The 21,098-nt window shown below is 42.3% G+C and overlaps 1 protein-coding gene across 2 annotated transcripts in view; it reads right to left on the bottom strand.

The window, feature by feature from the left end:
- UBXN2B (UBX domain protein 2B) overlaps nt 1-20,858 on the bottom strand; it is a 29,774-nt gene extending 8,916 nt beyond the window's left edge. The window contains exons 1-7 of one of the 2 annotated variants that reach the window (XM_034762967.1): nt 20,639-20,858; nt 17,893-17,996; nt 15,334-15,405; nt 12,533-12,695; nt 12,095-12,181; nt 8,244-8,353; nt 3,542-3,679 (exon numbers count right to left, since the gene is read on the bottom strand). In XM_034762967.1, the coding sequence (XP_034618858.1) occupies nt 3,542-3,679; nt 8,244-8,353; nt 12,095-12,181; nt 12,533-12,695; nt 15,334-15,405; nt 17,893-17,996; nt 20,639-20,752 (788 nt within the window). In that variant the 5' untranslated portion in view covers nt 20,753-20,858. The remainder of the gene's footprint in view (nt 1-3,541; nt 3,680-8,243; nt 8,354-12,094; nt 12,182-12,532; nt 12,696-15,333; nt 15,406-17,892; nt 17,997-20,638) is intronic. The other variant, XM_034762966.1, reaches the window with a different exon arrangement.
- Nucleotides 20,859-21,098: the final 240 nt, after the last annotated feature.

The raw sequence follows: 21,098 nt of genomic DNA, 5'->3' as shown, positions 1-21,098 counted from the left end.
CAAGAGATCCACTTCGTGGACACTATAGTGCTAATAAGCGATGGTCACATAAATACACCCTATACCGAAAACCTACTGACTGCTATACTTACCTACATGCCTCCAGCTTTCATCCAGACCACATCACACGATCCATTGTCTACAGCCAAGCTCTAAGATACAACCACATTTGCTCCAACCCCTCAGAAAGAGACAAACACCTACAAGATTTCTATCAAGCGTTCTTAAAACTACAATACCCACCTGCTGAAGTGAAGAAACAAATTGACAGAGCAGGAAGAATACCCAGAAGTCACCTACTACAGGACAGGCCCAACAAAGAAAGTAACAGAACGCCACTAGCCGTCACCTTCAGCCCCCAACTAAAACCTCTCCAGCGCATCATCAAGGATCTACAACCTATCCAGAAGGACGATCCCTCACTCTCACGGATCTTGGGAGACAGGCCTGTCCTCGCTTACAGACAGCCCCGCAATCTGAAGCAAATACTTACCTGCAACCATACACCACACAACAAAAACACTAACCCAGGAACCTATCCTTGCAACAAAGCCCATTGCCAACTCTGTCCACATATCTATTCAAGGGACACCATCACAGGACCTAATCACATCAGCCACACCATCAGGGACTCGTTCACCTGCACATCTACGAATGTAATATATGCCATCATGTGCCAGCAATGCCCCTCTATCATGTACATTGGCCAAACTGGATAGTTTCTACGTAAAACAATAAATGGACACAAATCAGACGTCAAGAATTATAACATTCAAAAACCAGTCAGAGCACACTTCAACCTCCCTGAACACTCAATTACAGACCTAAAAGTCGCAATTCTTCAACAAAAAAACTTCAGAAACAGACTCCAATGAGAAACTGAAGAACTGGAATTAATTTGCAAACTGGACACCATTAAATTAGGCTTGAATAAAGACTGGGAGTGGATGGGTCATTACACAAACTAAAAACTATTTTCCCATGCTAATTTTCCCCCTTCTGTTACTCACACCTTCTTGTCAACGGTTTCAAATAGGTCATCCTGATTATCACTACAAAAGTTTTTTTCCTCCTGCTGCTGATTAATCAATTAAGGTGGGCTGTTTCGTTATAGTTGGTATGGCAACCCCCATTTTTTCATGTTTTCTCTCTCTTTCTATAAATATATCTTCCTACTGTATTTTCCACTGCATGCATCTGATGAAGTGGGTTTTAGCCCACAAAAGCTTATGCCCAAATCAATTTGTTAGTCTCCAAGGTGCCACAAGTACTCCTTGTTCTTTCTTTCTTTCTTTTTTTTTTTTTTTCAAATGTATAAACTGTAGTCCTTCCAGATCAGGGTTGAGGCATATTGGCAAGATGGCATGGGGAATCCTATACTGCGGCTCCCAACATTCTACTCATTCAGACAATAAAAGAAGGGCTTCAATCTGCATGGCAATCAATCCATTACTTTTAATCAGCTACATTTCCTTAATAACGGAAGGACAGGTCTATGTATAAATTAATTTATCAAGTGTCTAGGTAAACTGATCTGGCAGATTGGAATGACATTCCACTATGAATGTCAAATTCCACTTCATCATACTCTAGAAACAGTAATAAAGCAGCAAGTTTAAATCTGAATAGAATAATCTTAACATATCGCTTATATTTTTCCCCAATGATTATAGGCAGAATTGATAGCACCACCCTTTGTTAATGTTGCCCATAACGTTCCATTATTAGGGTGAGACAGTCCCCTTTTTATGCCCTATCCAGGATGTCCTGACATTTTTGGCAAAAGTGTGCATTTGTCACAAAAGCAAATGGGACAAATGCAGTTTTGCCAAAGCGGAGGAAAAGATTTTGGGGGGTGGGCAGAGGGAGTGACGACATCAGATGTCAGACCTTGGGCTGTCAGCCCCAGCCCTGGGTGGTGGGACTAGGGTTGTCAGATCTGTGCTGGGGGGAGGGGGAAAAGGCTGGGGTGAGCCCCACATGGAGCGGGTGGGGAGGGTTGTGTGGAGTGGTCGTGGAAGGCTCGCTATGTCAAACCTGGGCAGTGGGGCTCAGGCTTCAGCCCCAGCCCTGGGTGTCGGAGCTAGGTCTGTCAGCCCTACCCTGGGAGGGAAAGGCTAGGGCAAGCCCCACATGGGATAGGGAGAGAGACGCTCCGGCTGTCAACCCCGGGTAGCGGGGCTCAGGCAAGCCCCATGTGGTGTCCTGTTTTCCCTTTGGGAAATATGGTCACCCTATCCATTATAAGATCTTGTTTTTAGTTGCCTATAAAACTTAGCCAAATGTTAAGCATTCAGGCTGAAATGTTCTATGCTGGGTGTCCACTTCAGGCTGAATTTTTTGTAAAATTTTAGCAAAAATGGTTGAGCCACATCTGAGAATAAAGATAAGGGTAAACTATGTTGTTTTGCCAGTGTTAAAAAAATATCTTATAACTATGGAAACTCCATGCTTTGAAGCAGGGATGTGAAATTTGGCTGGGGTATCACCCTGGTTTCAAGGATGCAGCTTCTGCTGTTCCCATGAAAAAAATCCCCTACATTTGACCAATTTATCCAAAAATGAGTATGTGATTATGTAATTAAGCAGGGCTGCCAGAGATGGGAGGAGGGGGAAGGGGAAGGGGCAGTTTGCCCCAGGGCCCCTGTTTGAGAGGGCCCACAAAATGACAAAGGGACGGCCAAGCCAAATTTGAGTGAAGAGGTGTTGCAACATGGTGAACGGGATTGCAATGCCACTCAGGTTTGATGCCTGCCATCAATAATGCAGGGAGCGAATTGCCCATCTCAGCCAGGCCCAGAACCCACAGTCACCGTTGTTGGCATCATAATGCCAGGCTTGAGGCGTCCTACCATGCTGAGAGGCCAGAGGAAGGAGTAAGGTCAGCGATACCATTCCCGCTAGTGGCAGGGCTAGAGTTCAGAGAGAGGCAAGACTGGCTACATGCAGAGAAGAGCATCCCTTCCTGTGGGGAAGGCAGCAACCACACAGGCCTGGGTCCTCACTGACCCCTCTTCTCCATCCTCTCCCCTCCTCTTAAACTCTTTCATTTCCATGGTAATTTTTTTTTTTTATTTGGATGGGGACATCAGTTTCAGATTTTGAACCTGACCCCCAAAACACTCTCTGCAGCCTTGAAGACTGTAAAATAAGGCATGCACACAATGGGACCGAATTACATTGCAAAGGCAACCTTACTTCTGGGATCTTCTAACTCTTAAGTTTGGACATATTTGACTTGTGATATTTTGGATGAATAAAGTATTTGTTTTCACTACATTCTCTGACCAAGACTGATCAATAAACACTTCTGGTATTAATTACTGTTAAGTGGAAAGTGCACTGAGTTACTTCTCCAGAAGTCTCCGATGACTCAATTAAAATCAGTGTCTGAAAGCACTATTTCAAATAGCATCATAGAAAACATTACAAAAGTAAAATGTATCTTTTTCAGCCATCCTGAGCTCTACTCTTCTCTTTAATTGCAAATTACACATGCACATGACAGAAGAGAACATTCATTTGTTAAATTTATTTTTACCTTCCAAGCTTTTGTCCTTCTCCACTGAAAGCTTTGAATTTCAGTCTAGGCTTTTCATATTCCTGTTCTTGGTGGTCTTCCATATCCAAGTTAACTTGGCCACCATGCACCAACCGTTGAAGTTCCAAAGGAATCTCTCTTAAATGCAAAAAAATAAACCATTTTAGCTGTCTCCTTAAAGTACGCAGTAGAAATTCCCAATTACAGTACAGTAAAACATTTCAGTATGGATCCTACAAGAGCCTAAACAATATTTTAATAAAGAGTGGAAACTAGTGCCCTATCTGTATCAAAATGCAGAGGAATCCAATTGCGCCTACTTCTTCTAGAAGCTAGACTAGACTAAAGACTAATGGATGTATAAATGTAGTTCATTATTAAGTCACAAGTTGAAATCTAGGGTGCACTGATACAATGAATGAGTGTACAATCTTAATAGCCACATTTTGCAAATGATATTCAAACAGATGAAGTTACTGGGGAGTTCTGTGTTAAAAAAAGTGAGATGGAATATTGCCCATACTTAGATATTTTTAATATTTTGGTTGAGAATTTAAAAAATAATCAAGAGGAAAAGAATTTAGAAATAATGTCTAAAAATAGTTGCTAGAATGATAATATTATATTATAATTTTTCACTTATCAAACATTTTTAAAGTTTTCTCAAGTAATCTCTAATGCAGGAGCGGGGAACCTTTTTTCTATCAGGGGCCACTGACCCACAGAAAAAAAAAAAAAAAAAAACTCAGCCCCACCCCCCACACCCCCCCGGGGGGGGGGGGGGAGGGTAAGGGGGCGTGGAGGCTTGGGGCTTCCCCTACTCTCTGGATTGGGGCCAGAAATGAGGGGTTCAGGGTGCAGCAGTGGGCTCTGGGCTGGGACAGGGGGTTGGGGTGCGGGAGGGGGTGAGGGTTCTGGCTGGGGATGCAGGCTCTGGGGATGAGGAGTTTGGGGTGTAAGAGGGGGCTCAGGGCAGGGGAAGGGGGTTGGGGGTGCATGTGGTGTCTAAGAGGGAGTTAGGGTGCAGGAAGGGGGGTTTTGAACTGGGGCCGGGGTGCGGGTAGGGATGCAGGCTCTGCGAGAGAGTTTGGGTGCGGGAGGGAGCTGAGACCTCAGGGTTGGGGTGCGGGGTCTGGGAGGGAGTTAAGGTGTGTCAGGGGGCTTGGGGTGCAGGCTCTGACCGGGTGGCACTTACCTGAGGCGGCTCCTGGTTGGCTGTGCAGTGGGGCTAAGGCAGGCTTCCTGCAGGCCCTGGCCCCACGCTGCTCCCGGAAGCGGCCAGCATGTGTGGCCCCGAGGTGGAAGGGCGGTCAGGGCCTCTGCACAGAGCATGCTGCCCATGCCCGCAGGAGCTGCGCCCACAGCTCCCATTGGCTACAGTTCCCAGCCAATGGGAGTTGTGAAGCTGGTGCTGGGGGCAGCATGTGGAACTTCCCTGATCGCCCCTCCACCCGGGAGCTGTGGGGGTGGGTGGGAGGGGAGGGTGCCGAGGTTCAGGGTTTCTGGCCCACGGCAGGGAGACTTGCTGTGGGCTGGATTAAATTAAGTAACGGGCTGAATCTGGCTTGTGGGCCGGAGGTTCCCCATCCCTGCTCTAATGCAATACATTTTTTTTGCCTATCACAGTCCTTAACAGGGATCATAATCCAATTCAGGTGAGGAAAAACGCCTTGAGAAATAATCAACTGATTTATTATATTGCAGTAGTACCCAGGGCCCTCAATTAGTAACATCACCCCACTGTGCTAGGTGCTGTACAAATACATACAAAGATACAACCTCTACCCTGAAGATCTTACAATCTTTGGCCTGGTCCAGACTAAGCCCCCAGTTCGAACTAAGATACGCAACTTCAGCTACATGAATAACGTAGCTGAAGTCGAAGTATCTTAGTTCGAACTTAAAGGTACTTACCGCAGGTCCACACGCGGCAGACAGGCTCCCCCGTCGACTCCGCCTACTCCTCTCGCAGAGCAGGATTACCGGCGTCGACAGCGAACACTTCCGGGATCGATTTATCGCGTCTAGACAAGATGCGATAAATCGATCCCAGAAGATCGATTGCTGGCCGCCGAACCAGCAGGTAAGTATAGACGTACCCTCAGACAACAATCAATATTTTTAAAGGTGGAGGGAAGAGGGATGCAATCTAATATATACATATATTCATATATAATAAGAGATAAAAAAAACAACTTTGGATTGTTATTGAGCAGAACCCATCATCAGCATGGACACATGTCCCCTGCAATGGTGGTTGAAGCATGAAGGGACATATGAATCTTTAGCGCATCTGGGACGTAAATATCTTGCAATGCTACCTACAAAAGTGCCATGCAAATGCCTGTTCTCACTTTCTGGTGACATTGTAAATAAGAAGAGGGCAGTGTTATCTTCTGTAAATGTAAATAAACCTGTTTGTCTTAGCAATTGGCTGAACAAGAAGTAGGACTGAGAGGACTTGTAGGCTTTAAAATTTTACATTGTTTTATTTTTGAATGCAGTTTTTTTGTACATAATTCTACATTTCATATACTTTTATGATAAAGGGATTGCACTACAGTACTTGTATTAGGTGAATTGAAAAATACTATGTCTTGATTTTTTACAGTGCAAATACTTGTAATCTAAAATAAATATAAAGTGAGCTGTGTACACTTTATATTCTGTGTTGTAATTGAATATATTTGAAATGTAGAAAACATCTAAAATATTTAAATAAATGGTATTCTATTATTGTTTAACAATGCGATTAAATCGCGTGATTAAAAAAATTAATTGCTTGGTGGCCCTAATTAAAACATTATTTATGTTAAGGAATAAACACACCTGTTTTGCTCAGCCCAGCATAATATGAATATTCAAAAAGAAGGAGGCATTTGTTGCAGTGAATAAGCCGTGAATTATTTTGAATCACAGCTGGCACTTCTGAGCCTAGTGCTGGAGGTGGCCATCATATTGAAGTATTATGTTATTTGTGGCACAGGCCAGGTGGAGACCCAATCTTAGCATTTGACTACACATCACAGGTTGTGTGATTTGTAAAGTGCTATAACATGCTGCACTCTAACTCCTCTACGCCAGCAGAGTCTACATGGTCTAAAAGGAAATTAGTTCACATTAACATAGTCCGATGAGAATTAGGCACCTTTTAGAGTGAATCAGCAGGTCTCCAAGGAGTAGTTAGAGCATTTTATAAATCCCACTCTCTGGCACATTTTGCCAGTGCTATGTACATAGGCCCTAAGCGACTGAACTAATGTACAATTTGCTTTAATAGTGTTTAACCATCATAAAAATATGGTAAACATAATATTTTAATAATAAAACTTCAGATATTTTCTTCTGACTGTAAAAAGCATAGATGTGAACCTGTATTTTGATCCATTGCAAAGAGGTCCCTATGACAGTAACTTCTCACTTAAAGTCGTCCCAGTTAATGTTGTTTTATTGCTGATTAATTAGAGAACATGCTCGTTTAAAGTTGCGTGATGTTCCCTTATAACATTGTTTGGCAGCTGCTTTATCCACTGCTTGCAGAAAGAGCAGCCCGTTGGAGCGAGCTGGTGAGGGCTTGGAACCAGGGTGGACCGGCAGCTCCCCATCAGCTCCCCGCTCCCCTAAGTTTCCTGTGCGGCAGCCGCCCAGCAGGATATCAATTGCTGGGCAGTTCAGCTTCCCTCCCTCCACTGCCATGTGCTACTCCTGCCCTATGCTTTGGAGCTGCTCCCGGGAACCTCCTGCTTGCTGTGCAGAGGGGCGTGGGGGAAGAGGGGTGCTAATGTCAGGATGTCTCCCACTTCCCCCGCTCCTGTACCTTATCTCCAGAGCAGGGGGGGCGGGACACCAGGACAGAGGGAGCTTGCTAGCAGCAGCTGCTGTCTCAACTTGCTGATCTAATTAAAAAGGCAATGTACTTAACGTGGGGTCAGAGTACTTAAAGGGCAATGTGCGTCTCTCTCTCACACACACACTGTATGTCTCTGTCTCTCTCTGCCATGCTGTCTCCCCTCCCTCCATTCGTGCTGCCTTGGAGAGTGTGAGGCTACATTAACAACAATGTGTTAACCCTTGAGGGCTCAACTGAGTGCTAGTTCATCATTTAGCAGTAAGGCATTCCCTGGGAAATATCCCACCCTCTGATTTCACCACCCCAACCATCATTGCTGTGTACAGTATTAAATTGTTTAAAACTTATACACTGTGTGTGTGTGTGTGTGTGTGTGTGTGTATATACACACACACAAAGTATAAGTTTTTTAAAAAAAAATATTATATATATATATATATATATATACACACACACACACACACACACACACAGTATAAGTTATATTATATAGTTTTTGTCTCACGAAAAAAATTTCCCTGGAACCTAACCTCCCCCCAACCCCCCATTTACATTAATTCTTATGGGGAAATTGGATTTGCTTAACATCGTTTCACTTAAGGTAGCATTTTTCAGGAACATAACGAAGTTAAGCGAGGAGTTACTGTACACTGTCTGTATCTCTGCAGGAACATCAATCAGCCTAATCTTGTTTCTGGTAGAAGGATTATTTAATGTTTCAGTACTCAGTTGCTTTACACTGCAGAAAGGTTATATACTTTTTTAATACTCATCACTGTTTTATTACTATTTCCCTTCTCTCCACCTGACTGCTCTGATATAGTCAGCAAAATAACCACCATTATAACTTACCCTCTTTTAACAGACTCAAGAAACTGAGCATTTGTTGGGTCTGTGTAAGTTCTCAACTCTCCATCATCTAAACTGAAACCATTCCTCCACAGTTTAAGCAAAATTTGAACCTATTGAGCAAAGAAAGTATAATAAAAAACTAAACAAAAAAATTCCTAAGCAATTATCTGCTGATCTTTTTTGTTAGCTTTGTACATATTGGCAAACATTAGAGTACTGAATCTAAAACAAAACACATTTTGTAGCAAAACACAGAAACATAAGATAGAAGGCAAAAGAAATAAAAACGTGTTTGCTTTTGTAGAGAGATTTTGGACTGTCATTTTTAGATTCACCCAAAAAAGTGATATTGACTTCTAGTAACATTTGTACTGTTGCTACAGTTGAAATTACAAACTTAGTGGTACTGAGACCTCCGACAGATTAGCAACCTTGTACTTCACAATAAGCCTTGACTTTTATCAGTGACATAGCTAATAGATAAAATACAAGGTACACAGAAAATATATGCCAACAATAGTGTACTAGGCTTAACAGGTGATGCAACTGCTTTCAAAATAGCGAATACTGTTTTTGTTTAAAATTGACCTAGCACACACAAACTTGTAGATTACTTCTACTATTCTAATCGCTTGTGGAATAAAGCAAGAGTTAAAGTTACTAATTCCCATAACTAGCTTTATCATTGTTATTTTTATTGTAACACCTCAGAGCCCCAAGTCATGGACTAGGACCCCACTGTGATAGACACTGTATAACACAGAACAAAAATACAGACCCTGCCTGCCCCCAAGACCTTACAATCCAAGTGTAAGCTAAGAGACAATAGATGGGTACAGACAGACTGACCGGGGAGTACAAGGAAACAATGAGACATATTGGTCGGCATGGTATGTGTGATGTGTATTCTCAGCATACCCAGCAGCCTAACCATTGTCATATTTTCTGTAGGCCTCAAGGCAAAGGAGAATTTTAAAAGAGGGATTCGAAATAGGATAATGAGTTTGTTTTGTGCATGCTTACAGGGAGTTTCTCCAAGGCACAACAGGCAGCATGAGAGAAAGCATGAAAGTACTTGTCTGCAAATGTAACAAGTGGGTGATTGAGACTAGCATCATAGATTTATTGGAAGTAGGAGTCAACCTTTCAATGACAGAGAGATGACAGGTAGGGAGGAGGATAGTCATGAAAGGCCTTGAAAGTGTAGACAAGTAGTTTATATTTGATACAATAGAGAAGAAGGAAGCCAGTGAAGAGATACAAAGAGAAAGGTTACATAGTCGAAGTGATGAGCTAGGAAAATGATCTTTGCTAGGGTTACCATATTTTGTGCCTCCAAATGGAGGACACTCCCCGGGGCCCCGGCCCCGCCCCCAGCCCCGCCCACGCCCCCTCCCCCTCCCAAAGTCTCCGCCCCCTCCCCTGCTTCCCGCGAACATTTAATTCGCGGGAAGCCTGAAGCAGGTAAGGGGGGCGGGGGGAGGAGGCACGGCCCAGGCTGGTCCCCCCGCGGCTCCAGCCTGGGTCGGCTCGGGCCCTGGGGTGCCGGCCCCGACCGACCACCCCCCGGCTCCCAGCCCCGCGGGCCCGGCGCACCCCCCCGCTCCCCGACCCCGGCTCCCCGACCCTGGCGCACCCCCCGGCTCCCCGACCCCAGCGCACCCCCCGGGCTCCCCGGCCCCAGCGCACCCCCCGGCCCCGGCTCCCCGACCCCGGCGCACCCCCTGGGTTCCCCGACCCCGGCTCCCCGACCCCGGCGCNATGAGAAATCTGATGCAGTAAGAAAAGAATCCAGCAAAAGGCTGAAGGGGACAATTATAAAGGCAGAGTAGATGCAGATAAAGATGACTTTAGCAATGGTATTTTGGATAGATGGGAGAGAGGTAGAGGTGAGAATTCCGAAGACCACAGAGGAAATGGTTGCAGGAAGGAAGATGAATATGACAAAAGCATAGACAAGGGTTTTAACACTGGCTATAGTTGAATTTTGGTTTTTTTGGGCTTGCAAACACAGGACTTGTGCAGAAATCCAGGGTGTGACTGTAGAGCACACTAGCAGGCCATGAGGACTCTGCTACTGTACACTAAAAGTTCTGTGGTGTGCTTTGATTTACTGCTGTTCCATACAACCTGTTTCAAACAACAGTGCGTCAAAGCACACTACAGAACTGTTGGTATGAAGTAGCAGGATCCAAACAGGGATTTAGTGTGTGCAACAGGCTAGTGTGCTGTTCATTCACACACTTTGTTTAGATGTAGACAAGCCCTTAGAAAGGAAGAAGTGACAGAACTTAACACTAGTTATGGTGCAGAAAGAGCAAGAGAAGTCAAAGATAACACCAAGATTACAAATATGGGAGAGTAGTGGAGTTGACAATGGTGTTAAGAAAAGAAAATGAAGATAGATTAGGAGAAAAGTTCAGGGTTGGAGGAAACGAGTTTGAGATGGCAGGAGGACATTCATGTAAGTATATCAAACATAGTGAAGAGGTGGACAGAGGGATGAAGATTAGAGGCAGAGAATTAGACTTGTAAAATAATTTGCATAGAGGTGTTAGCGCCACATGATTTCAGCTATCTTGAGCACAGAGGACAAAGAGGAGATGACCTAGCACAGGACCCTGAAGGGCACCAGAGAGAGAGAAAGATACTTTAGTGTTAATTTAGTTTTACTGATATTATAGTGTAGTTTTACTCTGGAAAGTGACTATATAAAAATGGCATCATTTTAGTTCACAATTCTATTCCCTGTGTATATTCAGAGTCATGTCTGCTCTCTTTGGTGGCAAAAGTAAGCTTTACTGTTCTTTACTCCTCTTAGTACTGCTGACCAAGCTCAGCTAAGATTCAATTACTGCTGATGTTTTTTTCCCATCTTGTGCATCAATAAAGTTGTTTATTAAGCTCCTATCAGTCACACCTATCCAAGTCTGCTGAAAACAATGGCAATCAGGAAACAACTCTATTCTATTCAATTTGTCATACTGAGCCCAGCACTTTCACAGGTGTAGGTGAGGGCCCAATTTGGATGTCAGAACATTTATTATTGGTGATGATGCATGATATGGAAAGAACCCTGTTTGACTCTCAGTGTGCAAATAATATGCAAGGCTGACAGGAAAAGACATCTTGCCAACTATAACTTAACACACAAATCACTGAGCTACAACAACACAGAAAACTATGATGCCACTTTTATAAAGAAAGGTTTATAAAGTATAACCATTCTGGTTGTTTTCTCTTCCCTAAACTGGACTTAAAATTAGTCAAATATAATATTTATTTTCTTCCTACACAATATCAACTTTAGAAGGATCTTATCTAGCTAGTGATTATTCCAGTAGCTTATTATCAATGACACTCAGTTTTCTATTTCACAGGGAATAAAGACAACACACAAAATTGCAAGTTATGAATTGTTGTGAGATGCTTAATAGGGCTGAATCAACACAACTAATGCCTATAGAGCTTTTAAATATGGTAGGCACCTCCTCACAAAATTAAGCGTTTAATTCGAAAGGAGCACTTTGCAACTCATATTAGAGTCACAGAGCACTCATAGCAATACAACCCTTTCTTTTCACAACACTGGACCCAGTCAGCCAACTTCTTTGCCGAACACCTCTTTCCTCTACCAGAAGAGGCTCTGCATGCACTTCATAATCTATGCATTTTTGTCCATGTAGACCTTTTGGCTTTAAGAAATTATTCTTAAAATGTACATTACATGGCTCTATAGCTATTCATTATAAACAAAACTATTGTTATATAAACACATTATCTTGACAACTTGGGCTTCAAACATTGCAGGATGTGTAGCACTATTTTCTGCTATTCAACATTTTACTTACATCTTGCCCATTCTGATTTTCTCCATATATATATTCAGAGCGCTTCCGGGATGAGTCACCCAATCTGTATCCACCACCTGAAAATGACTGATAAAATATTTAAAAGAAAGTTAGTTACAAAAATTAAACAGCTTGAATAGATACGTGAAACAATTTACAAAGATATTTAATGGGGTGCAAGCATATAAATTAAAATGTGAACAAGCCTGCTTCTTTAGTTAACACAAACACACAATGTTCTAACTGATATGCCTTCTAATTAGCAAATTAGGTAGTTAGAAATTCTAACCATGCTAAGCAGTCAGTGGACTATGAAATGTTAAGATTGAAAATTGAATATTTGCAAGCATTAGTAATATAATTTACAAGACAATAAGCCCTGTAGGCAAAAATAACTAATTCATTTGGTTTTTACTAAACTATCTTTTTTATACTTACTTTAGCTTTACTAAAATCACCTGAGGCTCTTGCGGCTTCATCCAGTGGAACTGCCCCATGTTCTTTCGCCTCTTTGAAAAGTTCACCAACAATTTTACTGGGATTCTTATTAGAAGGCCCAACAATCTGTAGTCCGCTATATTCTGAGTCACCTGAGTAAAATCTTTAAACAATAATGTTCATCAGTGATGATCCTTCTGAAGTAATTGATGGACACCCATTTTTCAATAAAAAAGCTCAGTAAACAAATGGAGCCAAATTCTGGCACAAAACCTCTTCACTTTGATCACAGAAGCATTCCACCCAGTTCTGGTTTTCCCAATACACAAAGAAGCACTACTAAAAGAATTGTTACAGTAGTGGACCTACAAAGGTATAGAGGTTCCTAGAGGTTAGGAACCATGGTCATATGTTATAGTGAACACAGTCCTGACATAGCTGTGACTTTACATGCATTATCTTGTGTGGATTCCAAAGAATAATCTCCACTGGGAGGTTCTGTGCATGAGACTATGGCTGGTCTGATCAAATGCAGATGATTGGAAAATCAGATGCACAATTAACACTGCCTTTGTAGAATTAACGTACAACTATTTGGGAGAACAACTAAAAGTAGCACCAAAGTGAGATCTTAGGCTTAATGGTCTATTATGGTCTCATTTCTAACAATATTAGTTCTTTTTTTAACTACAATTAATTTATATTCTGAGGCACTTTAGAGGTTGCAGTAACTTCAGAGAAAACCATTGGATAAAACAAACAGTAGTAAACATCTAGTTTATTTTCAAACTAGACTAATTTCTAGCCATTGCATGAGATCCATTTCATAGAGTGTATTATTTAGTAGTTTTATTATCTGTAATCAGAAGTTACATACATGTTGGAGAGTAAGATTAAGAGACTAGAAGTGCTAGTGGCTAATGTATGTTTAGACACCATGGTGATGGATGCTATCCAAATTTAGATAGATAGATATAACATACTGCCAAGCTGTAGCATCTTTGATTTATGTTCTACTTGATTTGATTTTAAACAGCCAATAAAATGCTGAATGCTTCCGATTCTCTTTGGGTATACTATTTAAGTATAGGAGGCAAGGTGAGTTGATTCAGGATAAAACAAGCCAATCTGCTGCTGCTTACTAGAATAAAACTGATTCTGCTATCTCAACACTGATGTCTATAAACTAAGGGTGATGTGATGAAGCGGAGGTGATTGTTCTAACAAGATATTAACTTATTGCTATCAATTTAAGGATTAAATGTTACCTTTCATATTAAATACAAGATTCACACAAATGAAGGTAACAAAGGAACACAAATATCATGGGGTAGCCATGTTAGTCTGTATCCACAAAAACAACGAGGAGTCCGGTGGCACCTTAAAGACTAACAGATTGATTTGGGTATAAGCTTTCATGGGTAAAAAAACCCACTTCTTCAGATGAAAGGAGTGAAAATTACAGATGCAGGCATTATTATACTGACACATGAAGAGAAGGGAGTTACCTAACAAGTGGAGAACCAGTGTTGACAGGGCCAATCAGGGTGGATGTAGTCCACTCCCAATAATTGATGAGGAGGTGTCAATGTCAGGAGAGGGAAAGTTGCTTTTGTAGTGAGCCAGCCACTCCCAGTCCCTGTTCAAGCCCAAATTAATGGTGTTAAATTGGCAAATGAATTTTAGTTCTGCAGTTTCTTTTTGAAGTCTGTTTTTGAAGTTTTTTTGTTCAAGTATGGCTACTTTTAAATTTATTATAGAATGTCCAGGGAGATGGACGTGTTCTCCTACTGGCTTTTGTATGTTACTATTCCTGATGTCCGATTTGTATCCAACAAAGTTAAGCTGTGAAACAAGAACACAAACACAGAGAAGAGGGGAAAAGATTCATTAGAAAAGATCTGAGTTAGATTATTCTAGAGGAAAATTACTCAATATGCACCCAGGGCTGGATCCAGGTTTTCTGCAGCCCAAAGCGGCGGAAAAAACAAAACAAAACAAAAACGAAAAAACGACGGCACTTCGGCGGCAGCTCAAAGAGAAAGAGGGACTGAGGGACCCACCGCCGAAGACCCGAATGGGCCGCCCCAATAGCGGACGGAGTGCCACCCCTTTGTATTGGCCGCCCCAAGCACCTGCTTCCTTAGCTGGTGCCTGGAGCTGGCCCTGTATGCACCTGTGTAAATCTGACTATGAACCAAAAACCAAAAACTATTTAAATAAAAAGGTGCTAGAGTTGCTTACCAAATATAATGGACAGTAATGCTGAGGTAAAAAATAAGCGTATTTGGAAGAGCTACTAGCACATTTTAATACCTCTATCTCATATTCATTTCAGTCCAGAAATAAAATCTAAGAAATATATAATTATGTTACATATTTTGTAAATATAAATTTGATTTAGTTCTAAAATTTATTTTCCTAAATTTGGCCTGAGCATTATGGATTATCAAGAGCAATATTTTACGGGGGCAGGGGTATGTTAAAATAAATATTACATGTAAAACCAAGGAGATTAAGAATGAAAGTTTACAGTTCTGGAAGATTCAGATTATAGTTTGAAAATTGGACAAAGCATTTTATTTTAAATAGAAAAGGCTATCCTCCATACTTTATGTCACCATTTCCCTCTAATGAGTCACACAACAGCCCTTATGTTACCACTTAGAGCAAAGACTAAGATCAACACCATTATGAAGAAAGAAGAAAGGGAAAAAAATGTATGAATGAAAAAAATAAAATCTAGATTAATATTCTATTCATAATTGTTATAGATAAATAAGCTTCTGTTTTTACAGTACCTTTGGTTTTCTTTGTCATCACTCATGCTTCTTTCTGGTTTTCTCAAGCTTCTGAAGGAGTCAATTTTTAGACTGCCAACAAATATTTTAAAAAATTCAGTTTTATTAAAAACATTACTGATATATATACTGCATAATATATCCACTTTAACAAGCACTTCACACTTATGACTATGTAAAATGGTTAGTTTTTTATATACTTAAAAAAAAAAAAAAAAGAGTGAAAATAAGGTCTCTCAAAAGTTCTGACCTGATGGGCTCCAACAGCCATTCAGGCTAACTGTTTAAGTATTTTATAAAATAATTCTAAATTGCTGACATACTGTAACGGCATATGTTCTTTTGGCCACAGTAAGTAGTTCCAAATATTCACCATGTAGCAAGGAAAGAATGGAGGGCAGCTCATTTAGGGCCATACAGCAATGCCCTTATGCATGCTGAATGACAATTTACTCCACAAGTGGCCTCACTAACATCAGTAGGTAACATTCAATGTGAATAAGGGTTGCAGAATCTGGCCCTTAACCTTCAATTATATTTAAAAACTGGCCTTGTAGTACTTGAACCTGCAATGGGACCAACCAGCATCATTATTATTTATTTATATTACCAAAGTGCTAGGAGCCCCAGTCATGAACCCGGACCCCATTGTGATAGGTGCAGTACACAGACCAAAAAGACAGTCACTGCTACCAAAGAGCTTACAAGCAGTAGTTTCCGCTATTCCTTTCTGTTTATTACATGGATTCAAAAATATTCTTAAAGCCAACACTGCAAAGGTATACAGTAAACATTCAGAATGAATTTAACAGATACTTTGAAATAGGGAATCAGAACCACTGTACTAGCTTCACATCCATGGGATAGTCCACCACTGGTGCACACTGCCATAGCTCCACTGACTTCAATGGAACTTTGACAATTGATGTAGACCAGTGTTTCTAAAACCGGGGCTGCCGCTTGTGTAGGGAAAGCCCCTGGCAGGCTGGGCTGGTTTGTTTACCTGCCCCATCCACAGGTCCAGCCGATCGCGGCTCCCACTGGCTGGTTCGCCGCTGCAGGACAATGGGAGCTGTGGGAAGAGCAGCCAGTACGTCCCTCGGCCCGCGCCGCTTCCAGCGGCGAACCGCAGCCAGTGGGAGCCGCGATCAGCCGGACCTGTGGACGGGACAGGTAAACAAACCGGCCTGGCCCGCCAGGGGCTTTCCCTGCACAAGCAGCGGCCCCAGTTTGAGAAACACTGATGTAGACTACAATCTAGCCAAATTAGGAATTATTTAACATTGTGTTAAGGGGGCATCTTTTCTTTCCAAAAGAGATTCATCTGAGTCATGGTATATGATTGCCAATAAAGAGCTAGAGTTTGCCAACATATACCATTCTGAAGTATTCAAGATTCAATACCAACCTATTCCCTACATGGAATAGGAAGTAAGTATAATAACTTTGTGGTATGTATTGGCAAGCAGCTTTTTAATAGTGATATCTGTAGATTGGTGATCTCAACCAGAAACAATTATTATTGTCCCCCAAGTATCCAGTCTTGGGCTGAATTTCATCTTTCCAGAGATCCATGCGCACAAATGGACTGTAGGTTTGTCACCAGTCATGGAGATGCCCGCTGGTATACACCCATTTTTAAAAAAATGAGATTCACATTGACACATCTGTGTGGATGGGGTCTTTTTAGAAAGACACCCAAGCCTTGTGTTTGGTTTATCATGTCCCAGTCACTTGCCACATATAGATTGTTTTTAAAAAAAAAAAAAAAAAAAAAAAAAAAATCTTACTGTTCAGTTGTTTTGTATTTCATTAATTTCAACTTGGCAAGATTTTTTTAAAATTTATTTGAGAATGCTATAAGGAGTCTCCATATATTCTGTTATGTGAACCCTAAGTACTTAAAGCAAATTCTTGTTGGCCACATGCACCTAAACATGCCAGAAAAAAAACAGAGAAAAATATATTAAATTCCTCTACCACACAGAGGTTGTCCACCCAAGTTCTTTGTTCCCATGAAGAATCTTAGAGGATATTTGCCAATTCTCCTATGGTAGATGCTGCTGAGGGATAATTTTGGATAGGGCTTAACAGTCATGGATCATAGTTCTCATGTTGACATGAGCACTGTGGTTTCCTGACCCAGAAGAGGCACTTATGCATAGCCTTCCATGTGAATTGCTCCTGATCCTAACAGTTGTTCCCCCCAAAAGAATACAGGTCATATGTCCAAATCTGTGACAGCATAACTACGTCTGCATTTAACTTTAAGCCTTTTGCCAGCATCTAACAGAAACAAAGTGGTTGGGAACAGTTGCAGAATGAAGACTGCTCGATAAATAAATATATGCTACAAACACTTCCTAAGGAAGCAGAGTATTATAGGGTCCCCCACTTTACTCTTCCGTGTTGTTACAGCTTTTTAAACAAGCATTGGAATATAATACCTCTTTGAGATCAAATTTCTGAATGTTGTGACAAAAGCAGGATTAGTAAACTGAAACAGATATTACAGATGTCAAATAAATTACTAATCCTAATGTACAAAACACTTCTTACCTCTGAACTGGTACTCTTGGGTTACCGACCACTGTAGCTGGTGGTCTGTCAGGATGGGATAACTTGCCTTTAACTTCATCTTCATATAACCCAGCCAAAGCCAACTACATACAATACCAGACTTTTTAGAAAATCTATGAGACTAGAGATATAAACTATACAAAGAACAAGAGAATAAACATTGTATGCATTGTTTTAGAAGCCTAGGTTTCTTATTGATTTAGAAACACGAGTGACATTATTCAGATACTCATAAATATTTTTCTGGATACCTGTACTCCTTAATAAATACACATGTATTTATTTACATATTAAACACAAGTCTGAATTACCTCATTAATAATGACAAGTCTTTTATACAGAAGCATCTGTTCAGAATACATAGAAAGCACTCACATTACTTGTAAAAGGTTAAGACAAAGATATTCTGTGTTTATGTGAAACAATATGCCAAATTACTTTCAATAAGGTTGTTAGAGAACACAACAATAATAGCTTTTAATTTATATTTTTCAGTTCCTATATAACATGTTTACAACCATGACAGAATGTGCTAATATTAAGATCCCAATTCAGCAAAGCACTTAAGCATGTGTTTAACACTGACTTCGGCAAGTGCTTAAAGGCTTACATCCAAGCGTAATAATGTGTATTAGAAAGGCTTTTCCCAAGGATAGCCCTATATGCTGCCATTTCTCTGGCAGATTCAGCTTTAAGAACAGTACGCGAAGGGATACCAAATATGACATTTTTGGTAGCTTGATTTCTATTGTCTTTAACAATGTTGTACTTAGTTTTTGTAAATATTAAAATTTTTGTCTCAAAAACAGAGTTCTAAAATTTCATTCTGCTTTTCTCTGGAGTGATATTAACATTTCACCACATGGTGCTGCAGGGCTACAATTCTACTATGGGTTGGCTTACAAACAACAAACATTCAAATAAAGAGAGCCCTCTGCAAGACAAACTGTTTTAGAATCACAGTATTTAAGACTGTAATAAGTATTGTGATGAGACGCTTGTTATCCAGGAAAGTAAACTAGTTGAAGAACTGAGGGCTATTAAGAAAATCATACAGAATAGTGAGATTGCAACAGAACTTTTAAAAGACATCCAGTGTCTCAAACTTAATATGCATTCTACAGAGTTGTGCTAGTTAAAAAGGGAACTTTTATTTTAGATAAATTTAACACCATGAAAGACCATCTACTCAAAAAGCCTGCTTAACTACAAGTCTGATCTTCAACAGTTTGGAAACATAAAGATGAATGTAACTACTGTATGCTTCAGTTAAAAATGTTAGTCTCAATAGACTCATAGACTTTATCAACAATAATTAATGTGCAAACCTAATATTAGTAAACAAAAAGGAAAAATGGTCAGGACTGGTCAGCAATGTATTGTAATTGTAATATAATGTAATTTAAGCAAGAACAGTAACACTGCCTAGAGTTTCACATTTCTTTTACTTAAGTAATAGCTAAGGGTAGGTCTACGCTTAGGTATTGTGTAGCGTAGACACAGAATGCTCAATTAGCATGGGTATAAAATAGCAGTGTAGACAATGAGGCATGGTTGAGTAGAGCAGAAGGCCCTACATGCCTGAACGCTAGAGTATATACTCCGCACAGCTCTTTACATGCCAGCAGCTCTCCGCTGGAGACTTTCACTTCCACATGTAGCTAAACACCACACTGAGTGTGGACACAACCTGCCCTTCACCGCAGCATGTAGCTACACACAATGGTATTGGAACAATTTTTATAGTGGGGATTCTGAAAGCCATTGAACAAAACTGTATACCCTGTATATGATGAAAACCGCTTCAAACCAGGGGTTGGTGGCGCACCCCCAGCACCAGGACCCCTGGCTACACATACCCTACATGATGCTGCAAGCATGGGCAAGCATAGACATGGTTTTAAAGAATTTTATTTGGAAGCATTTCATAGTTTTAAAGTTGGTGGGGAAAATGAATGCTGATAAAGAAATGGTTACAGCAGAGATTTTATATCATTTCTTTGCAGGAAGCTAACAATGGGAGCCAAACTCTCTGCAGGCTGAGGCACCTCTCCATTGCTCTAGCGCAGGGGTTCCCAGGCAAACTGCGGCCGCTGGGAGCTGCGAGCGGCCCTACCTGCGGACACTCAGGTAAACAAAAGTCTGGCGGCCCACCAGGGGCTTATCCTGAACGAGCTGCAAACCAAGTTTGGGAACCTCTGCTCTAGTGGTTGAAAGCCAGGCTCAACGGCACAAGAGGGTTTTTTCATTAAGCAGCTTTATTCGGGCCTTGCAAACAAGAGTTGGCACCTTCATCGGGCCTAGCTATTAAGTCCTGAAAAATAGGGGTCTTGTGAGAGAAGGGGTGTGACACAAAGCCAGCCACCTGCCTCCGCCTGGCGGATCACTCCACACCACGTGGCAGGTTACGGCCCCGCGGGGAGCAGCACGGCGGGGGATGGCCCAGGGGCAGGGTGCCAGGTTTGTGCATGGAAAGGGCAGGCAGCAGCCCCCCGCCAGCGCTCAGCTCCCTGTGCCCCGCTCCGCCGGGAAATACAGCCCGCCGGGCGGCGCCTCTAACCGCAGAGCCTGGGGTTGGCCGGGCCAGCCTCCCGCGCCCGATCCAGCCCTCGCCCAGCAGCCCGGAGCACCGCAGCCGCCGGGCCGGGGCGGGCCGGCACCTGTCGGGGAGGCGCCGCCGGGCTCTCGTTCATCATTCCCAAGTATCGCCCCGACCCTTCCGCACCTGTAAGTCCCGGGCCGTGGGTGGCCGGGCATTAGCCCGGGGCCCTTTGTCCCGCCGCGGCCCGCCAACCGCCGCCTCTTCCCGCTGGTCCGCTGCTTCCCCGCCGTCCGCCATCTTCAGCTGCACGGAGGGAGCCGCTCCCCGCGGCCCGGCTCGCTGCGGACCTGCGGCTGGAGGGAAGCGCCGCAGAGCACTTCCGTAGCCAGGCTGCCATGGCAACAGGAGGAGCGGGACTGGACCAGCCTCCTACTCCCTAGCCCCGCCCCCTTCACTGGACCCGCCCAATGTGTGTATGGGCGCGCCCGCGCCCGAACCGTGTGTGGTTATGCGCGCGCCTGCTCCTGTCTGAGTGTGTGCGTTCACCTCCCCCCCTATGTTTGCAGGTCCCCGCCCGCTGCCATGTGTGATTGACCGTCTGCCTGTTGTAGGCATGCAGATGCATAGGTGCTGGAACGAGGGG

This window comes from Trachemys scripta, chromosome 2 (assembly GCF_013100865.1).
Source record: "Trachemys scripta elegans isolate TJP31775 chromosome 2, CAS_Tse_1.0, whole genome shotgun sequence".
Lineage (NCBI taxonomy): Eukaryota > Metazoa > Chordata > Testudines > Emydidae > Trachemys > Trachemys scripta.
This window is presented reverse-complemented; position numbering and strand designations above follow the sequence as displayed.